At 33.1% G+C, this 27868-nt stretch overlaps 2 protein-coding genes across 2 annotated transcripts in view; one reads left to right on the top strand and one right to left on the bottom strand.

Moving 5' to 3' along the window:
* The window catches only part of LOC144965626 (ceramide kinase-like protein), a 19739-nt gene extending 17750 nt beyond the window's left edge, over window positions 1-1989 (bottom strand). The window contains exons 1-2 of the mRNA XM_078901169.1: window positions 1289-1989; window positions 364-654 (exon numbers count right to left, since the gene is read on the bottom strand). Of these exons, the coding sequence (XP_078757295.1) occupies window positions 364-654; window positions 1289-1583 (586 nt within the window). The 5' untranslated portion in view covers window positions 1584-1989. The remainder of the gene's footprint in view (window positions 1-363; window positions 655-1288) is intronic.
* A 1291-nt stretch (window positions 1990-3280) lies between these two features.
* Window positions 3281-22371, top strand: LOC144965625 (26S proteasome non-ATPase regulatory subunit 11-like). Its single transcript, XM_078901168.1, has 12 exons — window positions 3281-3484; window positions 9516-9617; window positions 10400-10524; window positions 11175-11246; window positions 11733-11790; window positions 12532-12643; window positions 13481-13563; window positions 14571-14715; window positions 18707-18830; window positions 19145-19306; window positions 20186-20237; window positions 21563-22371. The coding sequence occupies exons 1-12, from the start codon at window positions 3400-3402 to the stop codon at window positions 21703-21705; spliced, it is 1263 nt and encodes a 420-aa protein (XP_078757294.1). The 5' UTR covers window positions 3281-3399; the 3' UTR covers window positions 21706-22371.
* The last annotated feature ends 5497 nt before the right edge of the window (window positions 22372-27868 follow it).

Here is a 27868-nt window from a genome sequence, read left to right as displayed (position 1 = left end):
TTCCAAGATCAATTCAAGACCATCCAACCACAGTGGTAAATGACTTACCATCAAGTCATTCTACTACTCCCAAAGCACAATAAGATTCTGTTGTGCCAGATTCTGTTGTGAATTTAAAAGCCATAGACACCCTCAAGTACAGACTAGACAAATTTTTGTCTAACTAAAAAATCTTCTGCAATTATAAATGCGCTACAGATTGTAAAACCGGAAGAAACTTAAATAAAAAAGACGATGAAGTAATAGAGTGTGGTGAAGAGGCCCTAAAAGGACCTGTGCTGAAAACGATCCATAAGTAAGATAACAAACAAAAATCAACTTGGTTGGAAATCAGCATAGCTCCCTAACTCCTTTCTAACTTACTTTTGATATAATTCATAATTCTGTTTTGCCATGATGAACACAACTCTTCACTTGGATGTTCCATAAAAACTGTTTTTTCTCTTAAAGTATTCTCATCCTTATAGTCTGGTAAGCTGAGGACAAGACCAAGACAAATGCCTTCCTGCTCCCTTCCAGGCCTTGGCCTTCGCTTAACATGGGCGCCAATTAAATCGGATAAATGAATGCCTTCTGTATTTGCATCTTCTGTAATGGATGGTCGTCTGCCTTTGAAAATGCTGGACCTTTTCTTTGCTGATTTCTTTCTTTGCACTGTGAAAATAACATTAAAAGATTGCTTATTATTTAAAGATTCACATTTGAAATAAAAAGGGCCATTACATAAAATACTTCGTACAGCCAATTTTAGATTATAGTGAATGCGTTCGGGACCCCAAGAGTAAACAGCTGATAGAACAGCTCGAGAAAGTTCTTGTAGATTTGTTTGTAACAATTAAAGGAGAACTGAAAGGCGTCAGTGAGATGTGCAAGAGCCTAAACTGGTCACCATTACATGAAAGACGCACAATCCAAAAAGCCAAAGGCCCGTCAGGGACTGACAACGATTCCAATTAATAGCTTTACCTCAAAGAAAAGAAAACAGCACAAATAGCTGGTCCCACAGTCACAACATAATTCTCACCTGAACTCGTTTTTAAAGCACCATCAGAATATGGAATTCTCTGCCCGAAAATATTTTTAAAAAATAATTAATGGCCAAATTGAATTTAACCAAGAAGTTGATAAAATCAAAATGAAAGCTTAGGCACGTTCATTTGTTCCCACAGCCTAATAACTTATGGTGTGTTTGAAGGACCCCCCCCCCCCCCTCCCAAAAAAAAAAACAAACAAACAAAACAAACAAAACAATACAAAACAAACAAACAAAAGATCACTGTCTACCTACCTCCAGCCGATGCATTCATGGGTGACCAAATTATTCTCTCTCTTTTCTCTGACAAAGTTACATCATAACCAGCACCATCAATGGTAAACACTGCCTTAGAATCCTCACATTTGTGGTGGTATGTTGGAATTGGTGGGTCCTCTTTAAATTCTGTGACGTCTGATGAAGATCCATTGTCAACAATAAAAGCAGAAGATGGTTTCCTTCTCCTTCTCTTTGAATTTACAGGTGAATGATTGTCTACTGAGACATTGACAACGGGAATACCATCGTCATCGTACGAAATTTCCTCCATACTAAAAGACTAATCCAATTGAACAAATAAGCACAGAGGTCAATCTTATGAATGTAAACCTCCTTTGTGATCTTTAGCACACGGCAGCAGAGGACAGCCGGTAAAAGTAAAAGAAGGGTGATAAATGTATCTGAAATGAAGTAATAGTAATACGGTTTCTCTAACCCAGTAGCAGTATTTATTTAAAACAAATTGACGGGAACAATCGCGAAATCATTAACTAGAGTTCTATCATTATTATGTGACTTGTTACCTTGTGACTTGTATTAATTTATTATATTCGAACGGTAAAGTAATAACAATTAATATTCGCACGCAGCTATCTCGTCAATAATAAATTCCATGAATGATGACCACTTCCGTCTATAAACAATAACATCACCCTATTATTTTCGCCAGAATGTTTATATGTTGCTATGGTTGTTTACTAGATACAAAAGAGCTCCAATACGTGTACAATAAGACGCATTATTCTTTTTCACCGACCCTGTTAGGCATCAATTTAACACAAAATAGAGGTTTCCATTGATAGGCCTGTGATAAGCAATATTACCATAAAATAATGAACTATAATCTATAATTTTATAAGTGAATATTTATAAAGTTTATTTATCGACCGTTTCATTTGTTCATACAGTATATCCTAAATTTCAATTTCTTGTGTTAATATCGCCTCTTAGACGTTTTTTTTTTTTTTGGCTGTGTGGACTAGCACACTTAAATTATGTGTCATCGCCTACATCCAGGTACTCATTCACACATGAGTCTGGAATGTGCCATTAAGTTATTGATAGCTCCCTCTCTCTCTCTCTCTCTCTCTCTCTCTCTCTCTCTCTCTCTCTCTCTCTCTCTCTCTCTCTCTCCCATTTTCTTCGTAAATATATATTATATATATTCAACGCTCCATTAATCGAGCACTTTTATTTCGTGTTTTTGTTTTGTTTACATACATACATACATACATACATACATACATACATACATACATACATACATACATACATACATACATACATACATACATACATACATACATACATACCTACCTACCTACCTACCTACCTACCTACCTACCTACCTACATACATACATACATACATACATACATACATACATACATACATACATACATACATACATACATACATACATACATACATACATACATACATACATACATACATACAGACATACATACATACATACATACATACATACATACATACATACATACATACTCATTAATCATTCTTATGTCATTAATATTTCAATCCTCTGCCTCTATCGACGTCAATGGTAAAATTAATGTATTATCTAAAGATTTTGAGTTTTATTTCTTTTTTATTTATTTTTTACTTTTGACAATAGGGGAAATTCCACTTTTTGCTGTATTTTTACTTAATCTTATTTAATCAACGGAAGTTATATATATATATATATATATATATATATATATATATATATATATATATATATATATATATTATATATATATATATATATGTTTTGAATAATACTCTTTAAAAAAATAGAAAAAAAAAAGAAAGACAAATAACAATTCTTTATTGAATGAAAGATTTCGAACCAACGCAACATTCACGGTAACCTAAGTAATGAGAGAGGGAGAGAGAGAGAGAGAGAGAGAGAGAGAGAGAGAGAGAGAGAGAGAGAGAGAGAGAGAGAGAGAGAGAGAGAGAGAGAGAGAGAGAGAGAGAGAGAGAGAGAGAGAGAGAGATAAAATCAAATGTGCTGCAATCTTTTGTGTCTTTTGCTGCCTATTTGATTTTGACGAAAATTTGACGATTCATTTCCCAAGATGGCGGCCGTCGCTCTCATGCAACAAGCTATTGACATCAAAAAGACAAACAAAGAAAATGCGACTGAAATCCTCTCAACCATCGGTAATTTACAATGAAGTGATTTTCATTTGTTTAGACTCTGGGGCGTATAAACTTTATCGTTTTAAGAATAATTAGTGAGACTTATTTTCCAGAGATAACTTGTTGGGAATGAGCCGGCGGGTTTTCTTGTATTGTTATTGATGAATTGTATTTGTATGAATAGGGAGTTTAATAGAAATTCTAAATGTACCTCACACACTTGAAACCAATGTCACATGAAAGAGCTGGCAACACAGATTACAAAGCAGTATGAATTTTGTTTCTATCTTGATTAGAAATGTAGTTACGGCAGTTCAAAGTCTGAAATTTCAGACGGATTTTTACCCCAAAATTACCATTGCAAAGTTGTGACCGAAAACGCGTGATGTTAATATAAAAAATGGTTAAAACAGTCAATATGGAGTTCTTATCATATATTGTATACCAAAATGTTCGTCTTATCGAGGACAATGCATTTACATTAATAAAGAGGAAGATAAACATTTCAAATTAACACATTATTACATAATATGACGCAAATGTTACATAATCAAAAACTCGGCTAGACGTAAGAAAGAATTTGCTCTATCACTTTTGGATTTATCCCCAATATCTCACTGAAACAATTTCAAATAATTACCCTCTTTTAATTAATACATAGAGAATAAAAAAGGGTTTGAGAGTATTTAAATGAAAAGATATAAATAGGTACTTTGGTAAACGTCCATTTGGCCCTCCAGCAGGGAGCCGATAAATGGCCTAGTGGCTGTGACCCGATTTTTTGGACTTTTGAGTGATGGGTCTCAGAAAAAGTTCCATAGATTTTTTGTTTATGGATGGATTTTAATGATTTATGTCTTATTTTCTTCAGGAGAAATTACTCGATCGTTTGGTGTAGTTTATTTTAAAATCAATGAAAATTTAGTATAACTTTTGATTATGGATAAAATAGGGTATAATTTAGCTTTGGATAATTAAAAGATTAGAACTTGGTAAATCAAAATTTCATGCCGGCACGTTTATTTAACATCTTAACTTTTTTATAAAATTAAATTCAGGGCAAAGTTGTATACCGCATCCATGAAATTCGTTCCAGTAAAATCCTTACTCAAATCTTAGCGGCCATTTTAGACCAGTTTTGAAATCCAAATGGTGGTTACTACCGGAAATGCAACAATTTTCAGGTCACAAAGTCCGTCAGTAAATAACAAAGGCAAATAGAAGACCATTTTTCAGCCTTTAAACTAACATAACTTTTTTTCTGCTTATCTGATTTTCACAATTTTGGTATCATTAGAATCGTGTTGAAAAGCACTTTAAAATGATATAGGTTTCATTGAGCGCAATCCAATTTGACTTTTTTACCAAAGTACCTAATATAAACATGTTGTGTAATGACATAATGAGTTTATTTTTACCTATGGCAATTTAATTGCATATAAAAAAATGGTAGATTGAAAAAGTTCAAATAAATTGAAACAGATTCCCTATTATAATTAGAAGGAAAGTTCTGGCTTTTAATACTTTAAAAAATTCTGCTGAACCACTTTGGGTTTATTGCTATTACATCATTTGAACTGACAATTAATATAATTTTATCCCCCCCCCCCCCCCCCATCTCTCTCAATGTATGGGGTGTCAAAACTAATAGAACTTCTTACCATAATAATTATTAAGGCGAGTGGCCTTTAAAATATGGATACAAATGATAAACATACCTAAACATATGGGAAAGAAACTTGATGACTTGATGGCAAAGTAAAATAAAATTAAATTAAAGCAATTGGTATTTTTAAAATATCGATATTATTAATATCGAATTTCACAAAGAGAAGAAATATACGAACTTTTAAAACAAAAACTATAAAATGCCTATAAATAAAGTTGGAAAGTATGTATTCAAAATAAAAACATAGTAAATAATAGTACTGAAAATATTATGGACTAAATTTAAACATAATACATAACTAAATTTAAAATATCGATATGAATATCGATATCGCCCGGCAGCCATGATGAGAAGATAATGTAAACAAGGCATTTCGGCGCAGAGTTAAAAGGTGTCTGCGCATCGATACAGAGCCCTGAAATTTGGCATGAATAAAGTTTAGATGTTATTTTAAAAACAAGCGTTTAAATTTTAAAAACACACGCGGTAAATAAAAAAATAAATGCATTTGAAAATTGCCAAATTTTAACTTCATATAACTTCTGGAATTATTAATGGATTTTTCCTTAATTGGCACCATTTAAAAGGAAATTGAAAGACGAAAATAATGATACCAAAATATCTGCGATATTCCTCTTTATAACGAAGTTATGCATCTTTAATTGAACCCCCCAAAACGCGAACAGCAATTTCCAGTCACAACTTTCCTATGGGCGAGTTGGGTCAAAATTTGACTGCCACTGCTGCTGCTCACTAAACTGCCTAGTATGAACTTCGACATTCACTATTCACTGGACTTGGACTGTTGGCTTAGACTTAGACTTCTTTGTTTTGTTTTCAGCCTCTAGGCAGGTACCATATACCCATTTTAAAACTGAATTGATTGTTTCGGTTTAAATTTTAATACAATAGGCCCTATCATACATTTATATGGAGTGAAAATAGTCTGTCAGTCAGGCTAATTTCACTTTTTTTTCACCGTACACGGTGTACGGTGATAATAGTAATAAATAGTATTAGCCTGACTGTGTGGGAGACTATTTTCACCGTTACGGTAATATCTTGGTGGACGATTTTCACCTTACGGTGATAATAGTGTGTAGTGGGAGACTATTTTCACCGTATGATTATGATCCTGTTACTGTTACGGTTATGTCTTGGTGGACGATTTTCACTGTACGGTGATATAATAATGGTGTGGGAGAATTTTTTTCACTGTCCCGTAATATTTCGGTGGCCGATTTTCACAGTACAGTGATAATAATGTGGGAGACTTTTTTTCACCGTCCCGTAATATTTTGGTGGACGATTTTCACCGAACAGTGAAAATAGCCTGACACACTAATTTCACCATACGGTGATAATGCAGGCCTGTAAATCTTCCATCTATTGTCGGATTTCCGACAGTACGATTTTGCTCTATAAGTGCTAAAAAAAAAAAAAGATAATAGTAAAAATAAAATTCGTAACGTCAAAGAACAGAACCAATAAAAAAGAGAATAAAAGACTTTTATTTCGTTCCTCGAAAAAAATTAGATTTTATTCCGTTTCAAATTTCGACTTAAAAACACAAAACTAAAAAACTTTTTATTTGTCGCATCAAAGCCAAAACAAAACAAAAGCTATAATATTATCATGCCACCTATACGCTCCGCTAGCCGTTGATGTATTCACTGCCTGGCTACTGTGCCACAGCCAGTGAGAGAGAGGTTGCGAAGTTCGCGCGAGTCGTCTTCACACCCACACACCTAGTCAGTAAATAACGCACACACAGAAGTTGTCAAACCGGACCGGAAGGTTTCTCTCTATTTTGCTACCGACACACATGCATATCTCTGGTTCTCATATCGTTTTCTCTATATTTTATTGGTTCCGTCCCGATGTGAGAAGGAAAAAAAATAATGCGAAATAATTATTTTTCTTCTAAATATATATTCTTCTCCGAAAGCCCTCGCACCACCTCCTCTTCTTCTTCTTCTTCTTCTTCTTCTTCTTCTTCTTCTTCTTCTTCTTCTTCTTCTTCTTCTTCTTCTTCTTCTTCTTCTTCTTCTTCTTCTTCTTCTTCTTCTTCTTCTTCTTCTTCTTCTATAAGAATTAATAAACGAAAGAATCAGTGTAAACATTTAAAACAAATAGGAGCGAAGATACACAGCCTTCAACCTTCAAAAGGGTAGGAATTGTTCTCTTCCTTTCATTTTACAACTAACTCAGACCTGGGCCCTCAAATAATTGGGATTTTTTTTATTTTTTTTGGTACCATAAAGAAAGGACCTCGTTATAAATAAGTAGGGGAAAGTGACATGATTTGACTAGTCAATTGACGTGTCATGTCTGTGTTGTGTCCATATTTTCGCGTGTTCAAAAAGTTCCGACAATTTTTTCACCAACCATTTACAGGCCTGATAATGGTATCTTGGTAGCTAACAAGCTTTGCGGTTTTTGTATGTGTTGAACCCATGACCTCAAGAAGTCGGGGGAGCGGCTCAAGATAGACATAGAGATTGAAATCACTTTTTCTCGAGTTGTGAATAGCTCATACTCATACAGTGGAGCCACACTCTCCCCGGCCAGGTGGAGTTGTTGTTGGAGTGATGTCGCGGGTTCGAGACCCCATCGCCGCCACGAAAATGGAAAGCTTCATCGGTAACTGTAACCCATTCTGAATCCGCCATCCCGCCTGTATTATTATAGCTTTCAGAGGCCTTCCGAAAGCTCATCGTGCTAAGGCAGGGAACCCAAATATTCGCTCCTAATAAAAAATACAACCTAGTACTTTTTATTAGGTACTTTGGTAAAAAATTCAAATTGGGTTGAGCTCAATGAAACCTTTATCATTATAAAGTGCTTTTCAACACGATTCTAATGATACAACAACATTTTGAAAATCAGATTAGCAGAAGAAAAGTTATGTTAGTTTCAAGGCTGAAAAATGGTCTTCTATTTGCCTTTGTTATTTACTGACAGACTTTGTGACCTGGAACTCTTGCATTTCCTGTAGTAACCGCCATTTGGATTTCAAAAATGGCCGCAAAGATTTTGATTAAGGATTTTGCTGGAATGAATTTCATGGATGCGGTATACAGATTTGCCCTGAATTTAATTTTATTTAAAAGTTAAGATGTTAAACCAACGTGCCATCATGATATTTTGATTTACCAATTTCTCGATTTTTAATTATCCAAAGTTAAATTATACGCTATTTTATCCACAGTCAAAAGATATACTAAATTGTCATTGATTTAAAAATAAACTACACCGAACGATAGAGTAATTCCTCCTGAAGAAAATAAGACATAAATCATTAACATCCATCCATAAACAAAAAAATCTATGGAACTTTTTCTGATGCCCATCACTCAAAAGCCCAAGAAATCGGGTCACAGCCACTAGGCCATTTATCAGCTCCCTGCTGGAGGGCCAAATGGAGGTTTACCAAAGTACCTACTTTTATCGCTAATAGAAGAAGAAAAAAAACACTCCTACGACTGCTTTGCACTGCCTTTCAATACCTCACAAATCAGAATGGCGGCTGAGAATCAAAACAATTGTCAAATTAGGAGATTTTAAACTTTCACAAATCTATCAAGGTTTGTTCTATATGATGACAAATTGAATAAATAAACGTCTGACAGAAGGTCCAAAGTGAAAATACAAATTGAAAGAAATGCTATAGCGAGGAGCTTTCAGGAGGCCTCCCTAGCTTTTGTTCTCGGCAAACTTTTTCTTTTTTTTAACACGTCTGCACGCAGGAAGAAAATGATGTCGGATTGAATTCTAATGGTCCGAATGCTGAGGCTACTATGTCACAGTTCATTTCCTGGCTTCTGATTGGCTAATACATATGGTGAAAATAGTCTGTCAGGATATATTGACATCAATATAGGCATATTCTATCAAAAAGTATAGTAAAATAAAAAATTACCTAGTTTTAAACTTTTTGTCTTTTTTTTTTTCACTCTCAATTTTTGGCTCTGAATGATTACTTTTTTGTATGTATGAATCAGATATTTTATTCTATGTGTTAAGTATTATATGTATTAAAAATTGTTAGTAGTTGTACATATATATCTTCATTTTTGGCAGAGATCCCCATGAGACATTGGATTCTTTCTCAGACTACATACATATATGCATATCTTCTCTCATCTATTTGTTTTCCCTCTTTTATCCAATGTTTTGTCTTACTTTTCCTGGCGCTTAAATTACCCATGTTACAAGCTCTGTTAGGTTTCTAAACATAAAAAAAAAAACAAAAAAAAAACCCATTCTCTGTGCAATAATCCATGTTTTCATATTTTTTTCTTCTTTAGCCCTTGTTTTTTTTTTTTTTTTGTCTTTAAAGGATCCGTTTAATAATTATAATATAATATATTATTTTGACAGTCAAACAAGAAGTTCCTCAAGCTGACGATGAGGCAATTAAAGTAAAGGAGCAAGCAATCTTAGAAGTAGGGAAACTTCTCGCTGATCAAAATAAAGCCAATGGTATGTACATTGTCCAAATATTTTATGTTCCCTCATCATAGTTATTAAAATTAATGTTTCTTTAGGGTGACATATACACCAAAACATATCTTTAAAACTCTTCCTTTACCAAGCTAACAACCTCAGTCGATTTTTTAGTTTCTTTTCCATCAGATCCACTGGTTTTATATAGGCAAGTGGTTGAGGATAGGTAGACCTTGATTTATTAATAAAATTATTTTTTCTTCTTAGCTTGATTAGGGATTTTAAAACTGTTTGATTTTTATATTTATTACTTTTTATGACATCCGCATAATTTTCAATGGGAATTATGTTTGTTGTAAAAAATAATTTAATTTGTTACTTACTCCATTGTACTCTGTGGCATTGTACTTGCAAACTATTTCTTTGATTTTTCTTTTTCAAAGAATTGGGAATTTGATTCTATGTTCATATTGCTTATCAGTATTGGTCAGGAGGAACATTGAGATTTTTTCGGCTCTAACTGATTTCAATCTTGAGCAGCTGATCTCTGTTTTTTTTTAAAGAGGAAAGCTTTTTAAAACCAAACTACTACTAATTGAAATATTCCAGAACATTCCCATGGTATTTGTTGAACATCAACCTGGACTGACTTTTAATTTCGTTTCTCTTCTGAACACATCATAATTTTATTGCATTTTGGTTTGGGCTATCACAGCTGATAAAATAATTAACTTTTTCAAAACTGAATTCTGTATCTCGTTGTCACCTTGTGTAGTAAAATTAAGGATTTTAATTTTATTTATTTATTTTAAAATCAGAGTTGGCTGGTTTAATCAAGTTCACAAGACCTTTTCTAAATATGGTCAGCAAAGCAAAGGCCGCAAAACTTGTACGAGCATTGGTAGACTTGTTTCTGGATATGGAAGCGGGCACTGGCAGAGAGGTATTCAAATATCATAAAAGGATAAACATTTATACAATGTGTTTTTTTTTCATATAAAAATAATTGTTGCACAAGTTTAAGAGATGTGAATGATCAGTTATATGCTAATTTATTGTTAAACAATAACATATAAATTTGGTAGATGGTTGCAAGGACTGAAACTTACTGTGATTGATTATTTTCCAAGTCCATGATATTTTTTATGACAATACTATAAATGGGATTTTCACAATTACAATATATCTCTTGAACAGCTTCTTTTCTCATTACCATTAACAAACTGTATCCTTTTAACTTTTATTGTGGTGAGATTTGTAGTCCCATGTCAAACCTTTTCAGGACTTTGTTCCTCCAGATTTTGATTTATTTCTTCAAAGTATTAGAGAAAATTGGTTGAAGATTTTTTATTTTTTTGCATGAAATGGATATGCAACCAAACTGAACAGCATTACGTCAGTTTTAAAGTTTTTTAAAAGGTGACAATTCATAGAAATAAGTGTAGAAATCTCTCATTTTGAGTTGATACATGTTTTGTTTTTTCTTGGAATTTGACTTTTTTTTTTTCAAGAAATACACAGGTTTTTTTGTTTCTTGTAGCAGGGCTGTGTAATGCTGTCTTCAATTTCTTATCTTTTATTAAACATCTCTAGGTTGACTTGTGTAAAGAATGTATACAATGGGCTACTGATGAAAAGAGAACATTTTTAAGGCAATCATTAGAAGTAAGTATTTCATGATATTGAATTAAACTTTTTCTAAATTTTGATTCATCTGTTGCACATGTTTTGACAGATTAATCGTTTGTTTTAAACTTTTCTGTCCTCCAACTATTGAAAAATCATCACATTCATTTCAATAAATCCAAAAGGTTTCTTTTGTTCTTCAAAAGATTTAAAGATAAATTTTGGTTTAAGCTCTTTGAAATTCACGCTGAATTGTAGAGCTTGATTTTCTGAACGGAACTATAAACAATGTGCACTGATTGTAAATTAGTTTTAGTGGGGAAAAAACCCCCCAAAAATTGTGTTACATTGGAATGCTATTTTGAGAAGAATCATGAAAATGACTGGTAAGAAGAGTTTAAAGGTTTATTGAGTGTAGTCTCCTAATTAAGTAGCTGTCATAATATCTGTTAATGGTAATGGCATTACTGTTATGAAAGATCTAGGTTTATCATTGTTGATCAATATATATATATATATTTGCAGGCTCGTCTGATTTCTTTGTATTTTGACACACAACGCTATCAAGAAGCACTCTTACAAGGCAAGTATGATACTGCTCAATACTTATTTTTATATTTAATGGCTATAATTAGCAAATTCAGTCTCAAGGATTTTATTTATTTTTTTTTTTTTTGGTACAAATCATTTGGTCTGTATCGATAGCTCTAGGGAAATAGTTTTGATATAGTCATTCAATGGGCAACAACCATTTCTAATTGACTTTGATGCTATGCAAAATTCCTATTACCTTAACGTAAGCATGTTGCTTCTCTTTTCAGAGTTTGATGCCATGACTTATGTTTTTTTGGGTTTTTTTTTGCATTCCATTGTAACCCTATTGCATTCTTTCAACCACATTCTATTAATTTTCATGATGTTGTCTAATCAACATTTCCTTCTTTTTCCTCTTCCTCTTTTCCTTCAATTACAATTATTATTGTTATTATTTCTTCTTCAAATGTGCTTGTTGTAAGACTAGTACAGGGCTGATGGGGTGCAATTTTTAAAAGTTAATCATACATTCGTTTTTTAATTTATGTCTTATTTTTATGTTATTATTTTAAAAATCCAGTTTGATAACAAAGGAAATTGTTTTGGTCTTACAATTTCACATTGCAACTAATGTCTTGATTCTTCTCCCTTTAGTGCACATTGCATGCGAGGTTATCATACATAATTATTGAATAGATTCATGTGAGTAAAGAAGGCATAACAATTTTATATGGATCGACAGGGTTTTGGTATTACTTTTACATTTTTACGTGTTTTTTTTTTTTTACAGGTTCTGTTTTATTGAAGGAATTGAAAAAACTAGATGACAAAGCACTGCTTGTCGAAGTTCAATTGCTGGAAAGCAAAGTTTATCATGCTCTAAGTAACCTTCCCAAAGCTCGGTGAGTTTCTGTATTCTCCTCTTTAATATAAGTATGAGATGCTTTCATTTATAGTTGTTTTCATAGTAGCCATTTGTAATGACACTATAGCTAAGAAGATTTAGCTGCTTGTATTAATAAGTGATTTTGTTGGTCTCTAAATTCACTTTTTTATTGTACTTATTCACAGAGCCCAAAATACAGGGTGTTTTTTTATTGCTACCCGATAAAGAAGTGAAATAGCTTAAAATGAAATGACAGAAATGATGGAAACATCTAGTTTTTTGTTTTTTTTTGCATAGATTTCCATTTATGAATTTTGAAAGATGCTATAAGCTGTTTTAAATATATATATATATATATATATAATATATATATATATATATATATATATATATGTGTGTGTGTGTATGTGGGGGGGGGGGGGGGGGGGGGGGGGGGGGGGGGGGGGGGGGGGGGGGGGGGGGGGGGGGGGAACCTGACTGTATTCTAACGGTTTATAGCATCTTCCTGAAATTTTCACTACAAAAAAATTTGAATGTTGATTGGAAGCTGTGCAAAAACTAGTTGTTTCTTTATCGGGTAGTAATAAAAAATCAAAAAAACCCTATATTTTCTCTTTCTCCTTCCCCCCCCCCCCCTCTCTCTCTCTCTCTCTCTCTCTCTCTCTCTCTCTCTCTCTCTCTCTCTCTCTCTCTCTCTCTCTCTCTCTCTCTTTCTTTCTCTTTCTCATTGCCAGTTGAACATTTTTTTTTCAGATCACCACGAACCCAGTCAGTCATCTTATCTTCTGACATTTTTAGTTTTTGTATATCATTGTAAATCCCCTACCTTGTAATTTTGTTATCAATCTTTTAGTGCTGCCCTCACCTCAGGAAGAACTACAGCCAATGGTATTTATTGTCCTCCAAAGTTACAAGCCGCATTAGATCAACAGTCTGGTAAGAATGCCATTCTAGGTTTGCCAAATCAGTATAATTTCTCATATTTTAATACATTTTGAGGTCCAAAATCTGATAATGTGGGAATGTTGCTTAAAATATGACAAATGCAAAATGTCAACATGTTTATAACAAATAGGGGAAATAATGATATAAGTGGAATAATTTCAGGCCATTAAATATCTCCATCCTCATGAGAACCTTAGTAGCCAGACAGAATAAAATTGCAGGATTTTCCATCTTTCTACTAGCTTGATAAATCTCCATAAATTCAACTTGTGTTAAATTTGAAATTTTGGATGGTGGCACGTGTTGAAAATATGATTTCTGGGGAAATAATATGAGAAAATGAGCATAAATGTTGTGGGCAAATGTGATACATCATTTCAAATGGTTGAGGTTGGTTGGCTAGTCTGCCATTCATGAGGAATACTGGTCCTCTATCCTGTGGATGGTTAAGCTCTTTGTAAATAAGTTATTATTATTATTATTGTTGTTATGTATATGGAGTGAATAAAAAGCTACTAGATGTTGTGAACTGTAAAAAGTTATATACTAAAATGAATATAACAGCTTAAAATAAAGTACAAAATGATTAACATAAACTTTTTCGACCAACAACAAAAACGATAATGCTTCATGTATAAGCCAAATAGGTGGTAGAAAAGTTTTCGGCACATCTAGTAGGGAAGAATGATAGCAAATTATATACAAATGCAGTGGGACCTCGGAATCGGGGAAACCCAGCAAATCGAGACAGACACTCAGGGAACCGAATTTTCTTTATATAATTTACCCCTCTAATTCGGACAGATTTGTCTGAACTTGACATTCATTTTAATGATTTTATTGCAAATTTTCCGAATTATTTATATCATGTTGTTGTGTAAACAATGAATTGAAATTGTCTGAATAGTTTAGAATAGAATAATTTGTTTTGTAAACCCTTGAAATGGCCAAATATCAGCAGGGAGATTGAAAAAAGCAAATTTGATATTTCATTTCAGGTATCCTCCATGCAGCAGATGAGAGAGATTTCAAGACTGCCTACTCATACTTCTATGAAGCTTTCGAAGGCTATGATTCTATAGACAGTCCAAAGGCCATTACCTCCCTTAAATACATGTTGTTGTGCAAAATCATGCTTAACACGTAAGTGTTTCAGGTGGAGCTACTATCCTCTGACTCTCGCTTGAGTCAGTATTTGTTAGGTGATTTGGCAAAACTCATCAGATATCGTGTGATCTAATTTCGAGATATGAACGAATAAGGTGAAAAATTAATATCCACATGATTTTTGGATTTTTTTCACTTCATCATTTTTTGTTGTTTGTTTTTGTTTTATCTGACATGGCGGCTTTTTGCAAAAATAAATCCCAAATTTTGCAAGCTAAAAACAGCAACATTTGCAAAATAAATTTTCGATTAATTTTCCTAAAAACCCATAATTAGTTCATGAAAGAGAAAGGTATTTGTTACGGTGCATGAGAAAATCAGTCGCTTGGTGAAGAGCTTCGAGCTGAGATATTGCCAATTTTAGTTCGAAGGTCAATTTTTATCAAAAATTAGTTCTTGTCATAAAAGGTTAAATCAATCATTTTTATACATATTCGTGAAATATTAAAGCTTAATTTCACTTCTAAATATTTTATTTTAAATATTTTTTACAGCTAGTCTAGTTGAAAAAGTATGAAATTTGAGAAAAGTCGCTCGATATTTTTCCCATTTTTAGATCTCGCGGACGGACATTAGTTTTCTTAGAATCCAGTATGTAATGTATATCAAATTAAAGGGGATTCCCCTGGCTCTCCATTGAAACCTAGTGCGCATGAATACATAAAGAATGCTGACCGAGAGAACCTCTGCGCATCCATGACTCGGGACTCGTCAATGGCCAGTCGAGTGACTTCGACGAATCTGGGTCACGGGAGTTTGATACACAAAACAATGCACTCACATATCGAAAAAAACACATTTTCCCCTCAAAATGCCTTTTTTTATCTTTACCTTGATCGACTCAACATATGCTTTTAATTAATGCACTTGTATTTTCTGCAAAATTCATTAAAATTATACAATGCCCTCCGTCGTCTAGCCTTTGTTTACATTCACAACCTTCACATCCGCAAACAAAAATGGCACAGAAAACATCACCGAAGCCGCTCAAGTAGCAAATATTATCAACCAGGCCACTAAAATCTGTTTTGGGGATGTTGTTCGAAGCGAGAGTGCCTCCCAAATAATACGAGAGTATTTCAGCACCAGAGATATCCTTTCTGATTCTTTGGAATTGGAAGACGATGATGAGTCAATATCCCTCGAACAAGAATGGGAGACACCCCCCTTCTGTCTTCGATTTAATCTAAGTTTTCACGTGTTTAAGGTTTTAATTTAAGCTCAGTCTATTAGAAATGGATTATCTGTGTAACACCATCTCTCTTGGTTTTGAACATTAATCAAGAAATTATATTTTAAGACCTTCGATTGTCATGACTAAGACTGAGACTGAGAATGAAACAAAGTGTAAACATGGCACGAATGACTTTTGAGACGTGGAATAAATGATTTGGTTGGAATGAATTGATCGTTATGCTTTAATTTGACACTGGAAGGAGTTCCAAATGGTCCTGTCAATTCTATATTATACTTATACAACATAAAATACACTTATATTTGCTCTGACAGATGTGAATATGCTTGATTAAAGCTATCTCAACTTTGAGAGCCATTTTCTCAAAACAAGGTTTCCAGACCCTGACCCATACATCTGACCATAACTTCATGAAAAATCACCCGATTTACTTCAAATAAAGATTAAAATGCTCAGGGGAGTATATGCTTTCAGAAAATGCAAAAAAATGCAAATCCAAAATTTTCGCCAAGCGACTGATTTTCTCATGCACTGACACATTTGTTTGTTTTTAAGGGTTTCACGGCGCTTGCAACAAATGTAAGGTCATATCAGCGCCAGTAAAATGAAAGAAAATGGGATCTAGTAAAAAGTTCTAGAATTACAATTAAAGTACCCAAGAAAAAGGAAGAACACGCTATCAGTGATTTATCTAAATGTTTCATCCTGACACAAGCACAGGTCCCCCAGTGATGATAATGACAATTTGTCAAAAAGGAGGAAAATCTACCGGCCCGTCAGTCAAGCCCAAATCTAATGCAAATATAACATAGCTATTCATGGTTATTTAATATATTATTAAAAGCACTTCTGATCATTAGACACATCCTGACCTTTTGCAAATATAATTTATTGAATTGTAATTTCCAATTAAACATTTTAGAGGCCTATAATGTCGCCCACTATATCAAGAGATTATGATAAACTTTTGGCCAAAAGACCAGGAGGTATTTGTTTTTACATAACAAACCCGGCTAGTGTCTGTATTATTGCAACCTTGTAATGATGCAGCTTATAAATAAGAATCTTTAATCAATTGAAAAACATATTCCCCAAAGCAAATTTAAATTAGCCTTTAAACAATCATTTCTTAAATCGATCAACCTAATTTAATACCTCTACCAAATGATATCTATAAACATAATAATAATATGGAGATAGAAGGGTGGCTGAGAGAGAGAATTGATGAATTGATTTTTAATTTTCTTAAATATTGTTTTCTAATTAGACACAAGTTGTAATGAATTCTATTAACAAATTCAGAACAATCAAACAAAATAAAAAAGGAAGAAAAACAAAAGACACGCTTATAAAATTTATAAATTCGCCAAATGTACTGTCATGCTGCAGCTAAAAAGTACACAAATATTTACACCCATTTGCTCTATCCCCTTCCCTTTCGATCATCTCATCCATGTATCTTGAGCTACTTTTGACATTTGGTGCCAGTGTGTCTAGACTAACGTCATAAATTGAGGAGTGTCACCAAAATTCATGCAACTGAGCAGAGGTGTGAAAAAATGATAGAAGGCATATTGTTTTGTTTTTTTCCTTGAGCTACCACGTAGCAGAAAATGTTTGACTTTGACATGACAAAAACAACGGGACATTTATGAAAAAAATCCTAAAATCCCAGAATTCCGCGGAAGATTATCATCACTGGTCCCCACTATATTTTTTTTAATGTTTTTTTTTTTTTTGGTGCAAAATCTCGAAAATTTACAAAAATTTTCAAAAAATAGCAAATTTTTCGGGCGCAATGCAAATCAGGGATTTTATTGCCATTTTTGCGGCCGCAAGCGATGCAAAAAAAACTGCCATGACAGTTTCATGTGTATCCTCCTAACTACAATCTCAATATCATTTTACAATTTGAATCTTATAGATCATTTGATTGAATTTTTTTTCTTAACTCTGTCGAAGCAAATATTTTTGAAATGGACAAAAATTCTGTCTCTGGGATAAAGGGTTTCAATTGAGCGCTGAGAATCAAAATTTTTACCAAACCTATCATATTACATATCATTCTTTTATTCATTATTCCCTCTCTGAAATGCAAGTCAGTGACATGAATACAAGCTATTGCCAAGTCAGTAAAATGACGGCGCATATGCTTATATAAAATGAGTAATCACTGTAAGCAATTGTCCCACAATCCATGTGTGAAATATTGTGTCATCAATAAAGTCGTCTTTCAATTTTCTGTCATGAAATAATATATATATCAATATCTGAAAATGACCATCATAACTAAGAGAACTGAGAGAGCAGTTGGACAGCGAGGATGAAGCCCCACATGAATCTCCTAAAGTATCATGTCACAGAGTCAGGGAGGGTAAAAAGCAAATAAATAAAGTCAAAATCTTTGGTTTGTGTTACAGAAGGGTTTTATTTTATATTTTTGAGTGTGATGATAAGGATGTAACTGTGTTTTAAACAATTTTAAATAAATATTTATGTCTTGCCTTTATTAGCGATTTTCTCAGTTTTGAGTCCCCTCCCTTCCAATGTGAATAACTTTGAACCTAATTAAGATAATAACAAAGTTCAAACTGCATTTTGTTCAGAAGTGGTCCCTCCATTCAAATATTAATATGGGATTCAAATTTCTCTGATATCAGACCTGATTTGCCAGATCACAGAACATTCGTATTTATCTAAAAATGTTATCAATTTCTTTTGACAGTGAACCAGTACAAATTGATAATTGTTACTATTTTCTCAACATTTCAGTGCTGATGAAGTGCAGGCGATTGTTAGTGGGAAGCTGGCTTTGAAACACAGTGGTCCAGAAGTTGAAGCCATGAAAAGCATTGCCCAAGCTAGTCATAAAAGATCTTTAGCTGACTTCCAGAAAGTGAGTCTTATTGAGTCAATAGGATCTAATTAGTTATTGAAAAGACAGTCTTTCTTTTAATTTGGGCTGCTGAACAGATGCTTTATCATATCAATAGCTTATTATTAATTCTATTATTATTATTATTTTATAAGATAGTTTCTTGGCATACTTATCTCTTTTTAAAAAGCTGTTCTATCTATAGTTCATATTTGTACAATACATTTATCGATAAAAATCACGTCATAAAATGTTTGACTTGATACCTTTATGATGTAGCTTAAACATTAATATTAATTTTTTTTTTTTTTTCTTTTCTTTTTCTTCCCCCCCAGACATTAGTAACATACAAGGCTCAACTTGAAGATGACCCCATTGTCAAAGCACATCTCAAAACCCTTTATGATAATCTCTTAGAGCAAAACCTTTGCAGAATCATTGAGCCATTTTCCAAGGTTCAGGTCAATCATGTGGCTAATCTTATCAAATTGTCAGTGGTAAGTAATTGTAAGAAATTTAGCAGTTCTGGCACCAGACACTAATTGTTCTCGGACAATTAACTTTTAATTTACTTACAACTGAGGAAATAAAAGCTATTGGTGGTTGACACCCCTCAACTCCACACTCAAACCTTAGATACACAAGCTCACACACACTAACATATATCAGGCTTGTAAATCTTCCGACAATTGTCGGATTTAAGACACATCCTTCAAAAAGGTAGGAAGTGTTCTCTTCCTTTCATTTTACAACTAACTCAGACCTGGGACCAGAAATGTGATTACTCTCTCAAATAATTGGGATTTTGTTTTGTTTTGGTTTTTTTTTTGGTACCATTAACTCACTCAATCTAGAGATTTTGCCACTTTTCAAAATTAGAAAAAAAAATGTATTTAAGATGAGCATGTGCATATATATTTTTATTCAACTACCATTAACATGTAAGAGTAAGAATTAAAAACATTAGCTTTGATACTACGCTTATAATTTGTCTCAGAAAAATGTAATAAATAGGCATGGGGTAAAAGTAAACCGGGTAAACTACGGATATAGTTGGTGTTAGGGTTTAGTGAGTTAACTATGGACCTGCTTATTGTATTATAAACGAGTTGGGGAAAGTGACATGATTTGACTAGTCACTTGACGTGTCATATCTGTGTTGTGTTTATTAATTAATCCATATTTTTGTTCTGTTGGTCTATTTGCGCATGTTCAAAAAGTTCCGACAATTTTTTCACCAACCATTTACAGGCCTGATATATGCAAGAAGTTTGTGAATTCTCTTTAAATGTCTTTTTAAAATAATAAATGTCTTATTCATTGTGAGTTTGTTTCTAAGTTGATTTTTCTCTCTTTTTTTTTTTTTTAAATTTTAGGCCACTGTAGAAAAGAAGCTGTCCCAGATGATTTTGGATAAAAAGTTTCATGGTGAGTTCAGTAAGATTATAAAGTATTCAAGAGAAAGCCAGCTGTATCTTTTTTTTTTTTTGGAATGTGAATTTTTTCAGAGAATTAAGTAATTAGTAAAATTTGGAAAAAGTCATCTTGTGCCACAGATAATTTTTTATATGTACAAGTAAAAAAGAGAATGTAATTTGGCTTTTAAATCAGTTTTTAAATGTTTCCATTAAATTTTGTTTTTGTTTTTTGGTGACACTGATTTTGTCGACCAAGATACGTATATTTTTCCAAGATACGTATATTTTTAATGCCAAATTTTTCTAGACATATTTTTAACTCCTAAGTTAGATCGTTATGGTTTATCTGGGAGTACAATTCCAATCCCCTTAACTATGATTTACTTAAATGTCTTTTCTTTTTTTTTTCTTTTTTTTTTTTTTTTCTTTTTTCTTGTTTTTTTTTTTTTTTTTGGGCACTTAATATTTAATTTACTTCATTGCCCAATATAATAGAAATATTATTATTATTATATTAGGTCAGGCTTGTGGATCTCCTTTTCTGGTTTTAGAGCCACTAGACCCATGGAGCCGGAGTCTATCCTGGATTCTTTAGTCTGAAACGGACAATAGCAATTGATTGCTACCCTTTGGATAGGATGCTATTCTATTACAAAGTACTGTCCACCTGATCTAGCAGATCCAGCTACCCAATCACTTGTGGGTGGACAGGGGGTTGAGTTGGGGAGGGGGATCAGAAAGTAATCTCGACTACATCCAGGATCAGCCTAAGTCCCTTTGATTGTGTAATGGTTGCTTTACCAACTGAGCTATCAGTACCCCCTTTAGAGCCTAGAAGCACTTTGAGACTGTGATTTTTATATAGTTTTGTGCTCCTCATTTCATAGAGAATGTTATGACAAATAAGAGAGGCTTATGTCACAAAATGAATCAAATAATGGTTCATATTTTTTTTATCAAAGCATCACTTATCTCGGCAATGTTATTCATATCCATCCTATTGTCCAGAATCTATTTGCAGAATTATATCTTATCCATATTCACAGATTTCCTCAGAATTATATCAACAAGTAACATTGCAAATAATTCTTACCATCAACATTCTGAATGATGGAGAACTAACTCTGGGATTACTTTTGTGTGATGTTGTCCTCTTATTTTACTCTCTTAGTGGCTTGTTTTGGCTTGTTCAAGTTTGATCGACAGTCTTTTGACCATCACAGTTCATTCTTTCTTCTTTTTCTTTTAGCTGTGCAAATATAACTAAAGCAAGGGCTGTAAAACTCCTGAAAATAAACATAGCCATCTTCACTTTATTTTTTGCTTCATCTTCAGGTATTTTGGACCAAGGTGCTGGAGTTTTGATTGTGTTTGAGGAAACAGGTTCCAACAAGACCTATGCTAATGCTTTGGACACCATTCAAAATATGGGCAAAGTGGTAGATGCCTTGTATCAAAAAGCTAAGAAGTTGACGTGATTGGGCATTTTATTGTACATATCATAACCTTGTCTATAATTTGACCATATGAAGTATGAGCGTCTTTATTTTTTATTTCTTTTTTTTTTTTAAATCATTTTTATCATTGTGTAAATTTTTTATTACTTGCTATCAATTCATCCCATTGTTTCATTATAGGGGTGGGAGACGTTAGACTGGAGTTGTTCATCAAGATGTATTTTTACATATTTAAGAGCCTACGCTGTATACAGATTACATCTGTAGAAACCTGATCATGGCATCATCCTTTTGTCAAAATATACCCGGACATTGTTCACATAGGAACTATCTAAACTTCATTTGATATAATTTCCTTTTTTGTTTTTGTTCATTTTTTTTTTCTTTTAGTATTTTTCATTATTTTGTCTTAAGTATTGTTGCAGATTTCATTCTAAGCAAATTTGAACTTAACATAAAAGCAGTCACAGGCTATCAGCAGTTGATATTAAATATTAAAAATGGGATTTTATTTATTTTCTTTCTTTTTTTTTTCACTCCATTTTGGGATGATTAGAAGTATTTGTTTTGTTTTTTAATTTCAACGTCAGACATTGTATATGAGAGCATCACATATTTTGAAATATAATGAATGCATTGAATATATTCAATGGCTTTAGATTAAAGGCCTTTGGCATTTAAAATAAATGTTTGTTGAACTTATTTTATACTTATTATTTGGAAATAAATGGCATTTAGATTTATTACAACTGCATCAAATATTGAAGAGGAGAAAATTTTCACCGATTTGTGTGAGCAGTTATTTGTATAACCTCCTGCTGATTTCTCTTTTTGTTTCTTGTTCGGTCTGTTTGTTATAGACACGATTCTGGGTCCATGCCTTGGACTTCTATCATGACCCAGAGAGGTCAAGTCTTGTTGTCTCTTCCATCCCCTTTATCTTTAGTCCTTTCCACGTGACTCTGTTTATATCCGGGAATGAGCCTCTTAATCTTAACAGCAGGGGAAAGATAACTGGATGTTGGTGGGACATTTGGAAAAAAGTCCAGTTACACCCTTCACATTGAGAGTTTTTGGCTTTTGTTGAAACAGGATCAAATGCATGTTCCTGTTTAAAGATATTTTATTTTTATTTGGGTAAATTATCGCCGTGATATATTATTATGTAGGTGTGAGATGTTGATATTACTTTGTTTGAAGACATATCTTTTTTTTTTTTTTTTTTTTTTTTTTTTTTTTTTTTTGGGGGGGGGGGGGGGGGTGCCTATGACGTAGGATAGAAGGGAGGGTGGTGTGTATTCTCAGACTGGGACAGAGGAATCACTCTTGGATCTACTTTTTTTTTCTAAAACTTTGTCTTACTTTTCTTTGGTCCTTATGATTATAAGCTAAGCACAATTAAATATTACCTATCATGGCGTTGAAATGACCTTAAGGTGTTGCAAGCACCGTAGAAATTCATAACAGCAAAGTTAACAAAAAGACTTCCATTAAAATAGAAAATTCATCAATTTAAATGGGACTATTTTAGAGCATGAGATATTCAAGTTAAATTTGTACTCTTCCTTCGGGTGATTCTTGAGGACTTTCTTCGACCAGCCCCCCCCCCCCCCCCCCCCCCCCCCCTCCTTTTTTTTTTTCAAAAAGCCATAAAAAGTAATAATTAAGATTTATTGGGAGGTCACTCTATCACATCCTCTTTTCCGCTGCATTTTCTGTCCTTTCCATGTGTGGCTTTCTATTTTGTGTCCCATAATAATAATAGGATTATTTGGATTTGCTTAGGACAGAGTCTTTCAGTTGGTTGGAGACAGGTGCATTTTAAAGATATTTTGTAGATAGGGTGAACTTTCCTCTAATCGTCGACCTTGTGTCTTGACTGGGTGAAACTTTAAGAACTGACAGGGATTGGATAGATTGTTCTTGGATCTTCATTTGTCCCCTTGCCTTTATTTTTCTTCAGCAGATTTTAATGCATATAAACTAAAATACTTAACTTTCACATTGTCCATCTTTTCTTGGCTCTGAAATGACTAATAAGTGTTGCAAGTGCCATGCAACTTTTAGAAACAAACAAAAGCAATTCAGATTAATCTGAAATACTGAGTTTTAAATTCTTTCAACTATAGTTCTTTCATCGTTTATCTGGTCCAATAACTATATGCAATTCTGACTTCATTGAGAGTCGAGTCGTGTCACTATTCCTGCTCTATTGTTAACACTTGAATCTGAATTAAAATGTCCAACAGCTTTGTAGCTTCTGACACCTAAAGGCCATTGATTCAAGTGTCACTATGGTCAGTGCAAAAGAAGAAGGCTCTTTACTCATATTCTTTCACCCTACTAAATTAAGGTTTAAAATGAGTACCTGTCCGGTAATAGTAGCTGCATTGTCTCTGTCAAAAAAAAAAGATTGAAAGAATGCTTTACAGCATCATGTCTTGTCCTACTCATGTATTTAGCACATTTCATAGGTATTATGATTTGAAAAAGCCAGAGTTTCCTGGGGTTTAAAAAAAAATTAAGTGCGCATTTCAACTAAATTTGCTCAGAGCTTTAAACTAAACAATAGGTCAACAGCCAAGAGTAAGTCTTCGTCTGTAATGAAAGACATCAGGACTGATGTGAAGCTCTATTACAATTCTGTTACTAAGTTCCTTGTATTACACCCAAGCATAGTGAGAAAATGTAAGTAAAGAGCTTTTTCTAAGGAATCAACGGTGGTTCTCCCACATTTCAACACTGGACAACAAAGCTGCACGAACATTAGAATAACGGAATCCAATTCAGTCTTGTAAAGGCTTGACCAGAAATATAAATTTTCATTTGATCAATTACAAGGTTATACGTAATTTTTAGCCTTTTTTTCTAAGCATTCAAGAAGTATCAGACTTAAAAATAGGATGTCCCGTCTAAAACAAATTTTGTTTGGAAATATAGTCATGAATAGAATTCTTGAAATGTTCTCGTCCATTTTCAGTTTTCAGTGAAAGTTGGCTACATTAGTAAATTCAAATGAGCGTCAAAGAAAAGGGGAAGGTATTATAATAGTTTTGCTTTATTTGAAGCCTCAATAATGTTAAAAACAGTTTATTAAGAAAACTTGAACAGGAGCAAAATTGTCACCACAGCAATATACACCAATAATAACAAAGTAACGATAATATATATAATATATACTCGTGTATCATATTTGGTGATATCCAAATATATGAAGAAAAGGCTTCTTTTATTCCCCTAGATAGTTTATTTGAAATTATTAAGAATAGTGGTATTATTCAACTTAACAATGGTGTAAATCATACATTAAAGTCATAGTTTATCCATTCATCAATATCGTCAGAAATCTATTCATTAAGGGACCCTATGAAAAAAAAATCCAATGTCAGATTAATTTTATTTTTTAAAATTTCATTGGAGGGTAATATGATTTTGCTTGATAAAAGATATTTAGTTATAAAATTCAGTTTGGAGCATGGTGGTATTAAAAGAGAGGAAACAAATCTTAATACATGTTTACAAAAATATGAGAGCGTTGTGAAAAAGGAGTTTTAAGAAAATGAATTGTCCTTTCCCATAACTGATCTGATATTGTTTTAATGTAAATGTTGCTGCTCGAAGAAATAAATATGAAATTGAATGTAAGCTTCAATTTCATTACAAAAACAGATCAAATGAACATTTCGGGTTTCCCCTTTATCAACAAAATAGGATGAATGAAACACTACCGATGAATGAGAGTGTGGTATCGCTTTCATCTGTAGTCTTTCATTCATCCTGTTTTGTTGATAAAGGGGAAACCCGAAACGTTCATTTGATCTGTTTTTGTAATTAAATTGAAGCTTACATTCAATTTGATATTGTTTTAGTACGTACATCAAGGGTCCTTAGTGTGATACCATGGTCACTGCATTTAAAAGAAGAACAATCCATTATCCCCTCTGGTTTAAAAAATTAACCCTTTTGATATTTATTCTTATTAAGATAATTAATAGGCCTATAATTATTCATCCTTAGTTTATCCTAGGTTTTCATGTCTCCAGCTGTGAAAGATTATAATATAATTGAGAAATAATATAAATATAAACATGGTAATGAGTTTGAGCAAAGTATAACAATCGGTATAGTTATAGGAATGGAAACAAAGCATAACAAAATTATTTATTATTTGAAACAGTCTCATCCTTATATTCTATATATCTTAGATTTTAAAAGTTATCAATACAGCCTATTAACGCTGTCCTCATGAAGACAATTACTCGTGCCCCATAAAATAAGATTAACCAAAAGGTTTTATAACTTTTTACTTGCAAAATCATTCTGTTATCAAGGATATTTGTTACCGTACTATCAATTTTTAATTGGTCGAGAATTTAGACGAACAATAGCTTTTTCTCCTCATGGCACAATTTAAGCTACTATCAATTATCAAAGGTACTAAATTACCTGAATTATCAGGATCATAGTGCAAATCAACATAATATGTTAGTTTTAGACATAAGTGTCTTGGTCATAGCAATCTCCGAAAAGAAATTTCATGTACTTATTTATGGGCATCTTAATTGTTATGGTCCGTTTCACGTTATAGAAACTGGGATAAACTCCGGCTCCATGGACCTGATGTCTCCAAAGGACATTTTATAATATTGGAGAATATCCCCCCCCCCCCCTCCCCGTAACTTATGGAGAAAAAAAATTCTCCAATATAAAAAGTCCTTTAGAGCCATCATGTCTAGTATCCCAGTTTCTATAGCGTGAAACGGACAATAGCAATTGCTTGCTACCCTTTGGATAGGACGACAGTCCATTGCAAAGTATGATCCACCAAATCTAACATCCATTTACCCAATCACTCCTGGGTGGTCGGGGGGAGGTAAAAAAAAAAATCTCGATTGCACCTGAAATCGATTTCGGTCCTTTTGTGAAGCGAATGCTCTACAAATTGAGTTATTGGGACCTCTATCTTCCAATATAATAACAACCGTAAGTAAAAAAGGTTTCTAAGATAGCTGAATGGATGTATTGCACCTCAGTTAGCTAGGCCCAGGCTCGAGCCTCATTTCAGTAACCCATTTTTCTCCTCCAGCAAGAAACTTGCCCCCCCCCCCCCCCCCCCCCCCCCCCCATGCTACTTTACAATGTTGCACTGTGGCTATTTTCTGGGTTATCCTGGTTTTTCTCAAAATAGAAAATTTTCTCGGAGGATCGGTAAATGGAAAATATTCTTGGTTTTGATTTGAAATGTGTATTTCATTATCAGACTTGTATGCATATGCACATATAGACTGAGACACATTAAAGGATACACCCACTTTAAATAAGACATTCTGATACTCAAATCTGAACTTGAAATTCAAATACCAGTTTTATAAAATTAGTCATGGCCTTATTAGAATCAATATCAAAACGCAGGAATTGTAAGTCAAATATGAACTAAGCGTTATTCATTTATTTTCATGGATCTGACCGGTGGACCTTTCATCAGATTTTTCTAGAGACGGCTGTTGAGAAATTCAATTAGTCAATAATAATAATAATAATAAAGAAAATAGGAAAAAGAATAAATTCATTTTGACTCATCTTGTCAAAGTTATAGTCTAATCACTGCTATAAGAAAATTCAGGAATAATAATTTATTTATTTTTAATTCTTTTGAAAAAAAAATAATGAAAAATCGATTTGAGTGCATTAAAAAGATAAACTGCAAAGCCTAAGACATATTCATGTTTTTTTCCGAGTTGGAAGATGATTTTTCTCCGCTAGTTATGTGGCGGGTAATCATTAAAAATCTATATATGCATGGTCGTTAGAAAACTTTAAAGGCCAGAAATGTAATCTAACATCTCAAACTCTAATTTCTAAATAATAAAACATTTAAATCCAGATGGCTGGTAATTGTTACAATTTAACAACAGTCAAATAGCACTGAAAGCATTTTATATTAAACATAAATTAAGATGAAATAGTGTAAACATGAATAATATTAAATTCCTAAACAAATTGAATCAAATCAAAAGATTTCTGAAATCAATGTAGATATCAAATGAATTAAAATGTTATTTGCATGACTGACACTGACACATGAAAGAACCCGTAAATCACTTCTGACATGCATTAATCAGAAGAAGGTTAGTTTTTGTAATATCTTCGATTCAAAATTCATTTGGTATAATTATCATACTTG

This window comes from Berghia stephanieae, chromosome 2 (genome assembly GCF_034508935.2).
Source record: "Berghia stephanieae isolate SIO BIC M18660-M18661 chromosome 2, UCSD_Bste_1.3, whole genome shotgun sequence".
Taxonomy (NCBI): Eukaryota; Metazoa; Mollusca; class Gastropoda; order Nudibranchia; family Aeolidiidae; genus Berghia; species Berghia stephanieae.
This window is presented reverse-complemented; position numbering and strand designations above follow the sequence as displayed.

Bases quoted from the DNA above. Each gene is read 5' to 3' on its own strand.
- LOC144965625 (XM_078901168.1), top strand. From the start codon at position 3,400: ATGGCGGCCGTCGCTCTCATGCAACAAGCTATTGACATCAAAAAGACA. The intron at 11,247-11,732 runs GTAAGTATTTCA...ATATATTTGCAG, and splicing joins TTTTAAGGCAATCATTAGAA to GCTCGTCTGATTTCTTTGTA. The intron at 20,238-21,562 runs GTGAGTTCAGTA...CTTCATCTTCAG, and splicing joins TTTGGATAAAAAGTTTCATG to GTATTTTGGACCAAGGTGCT.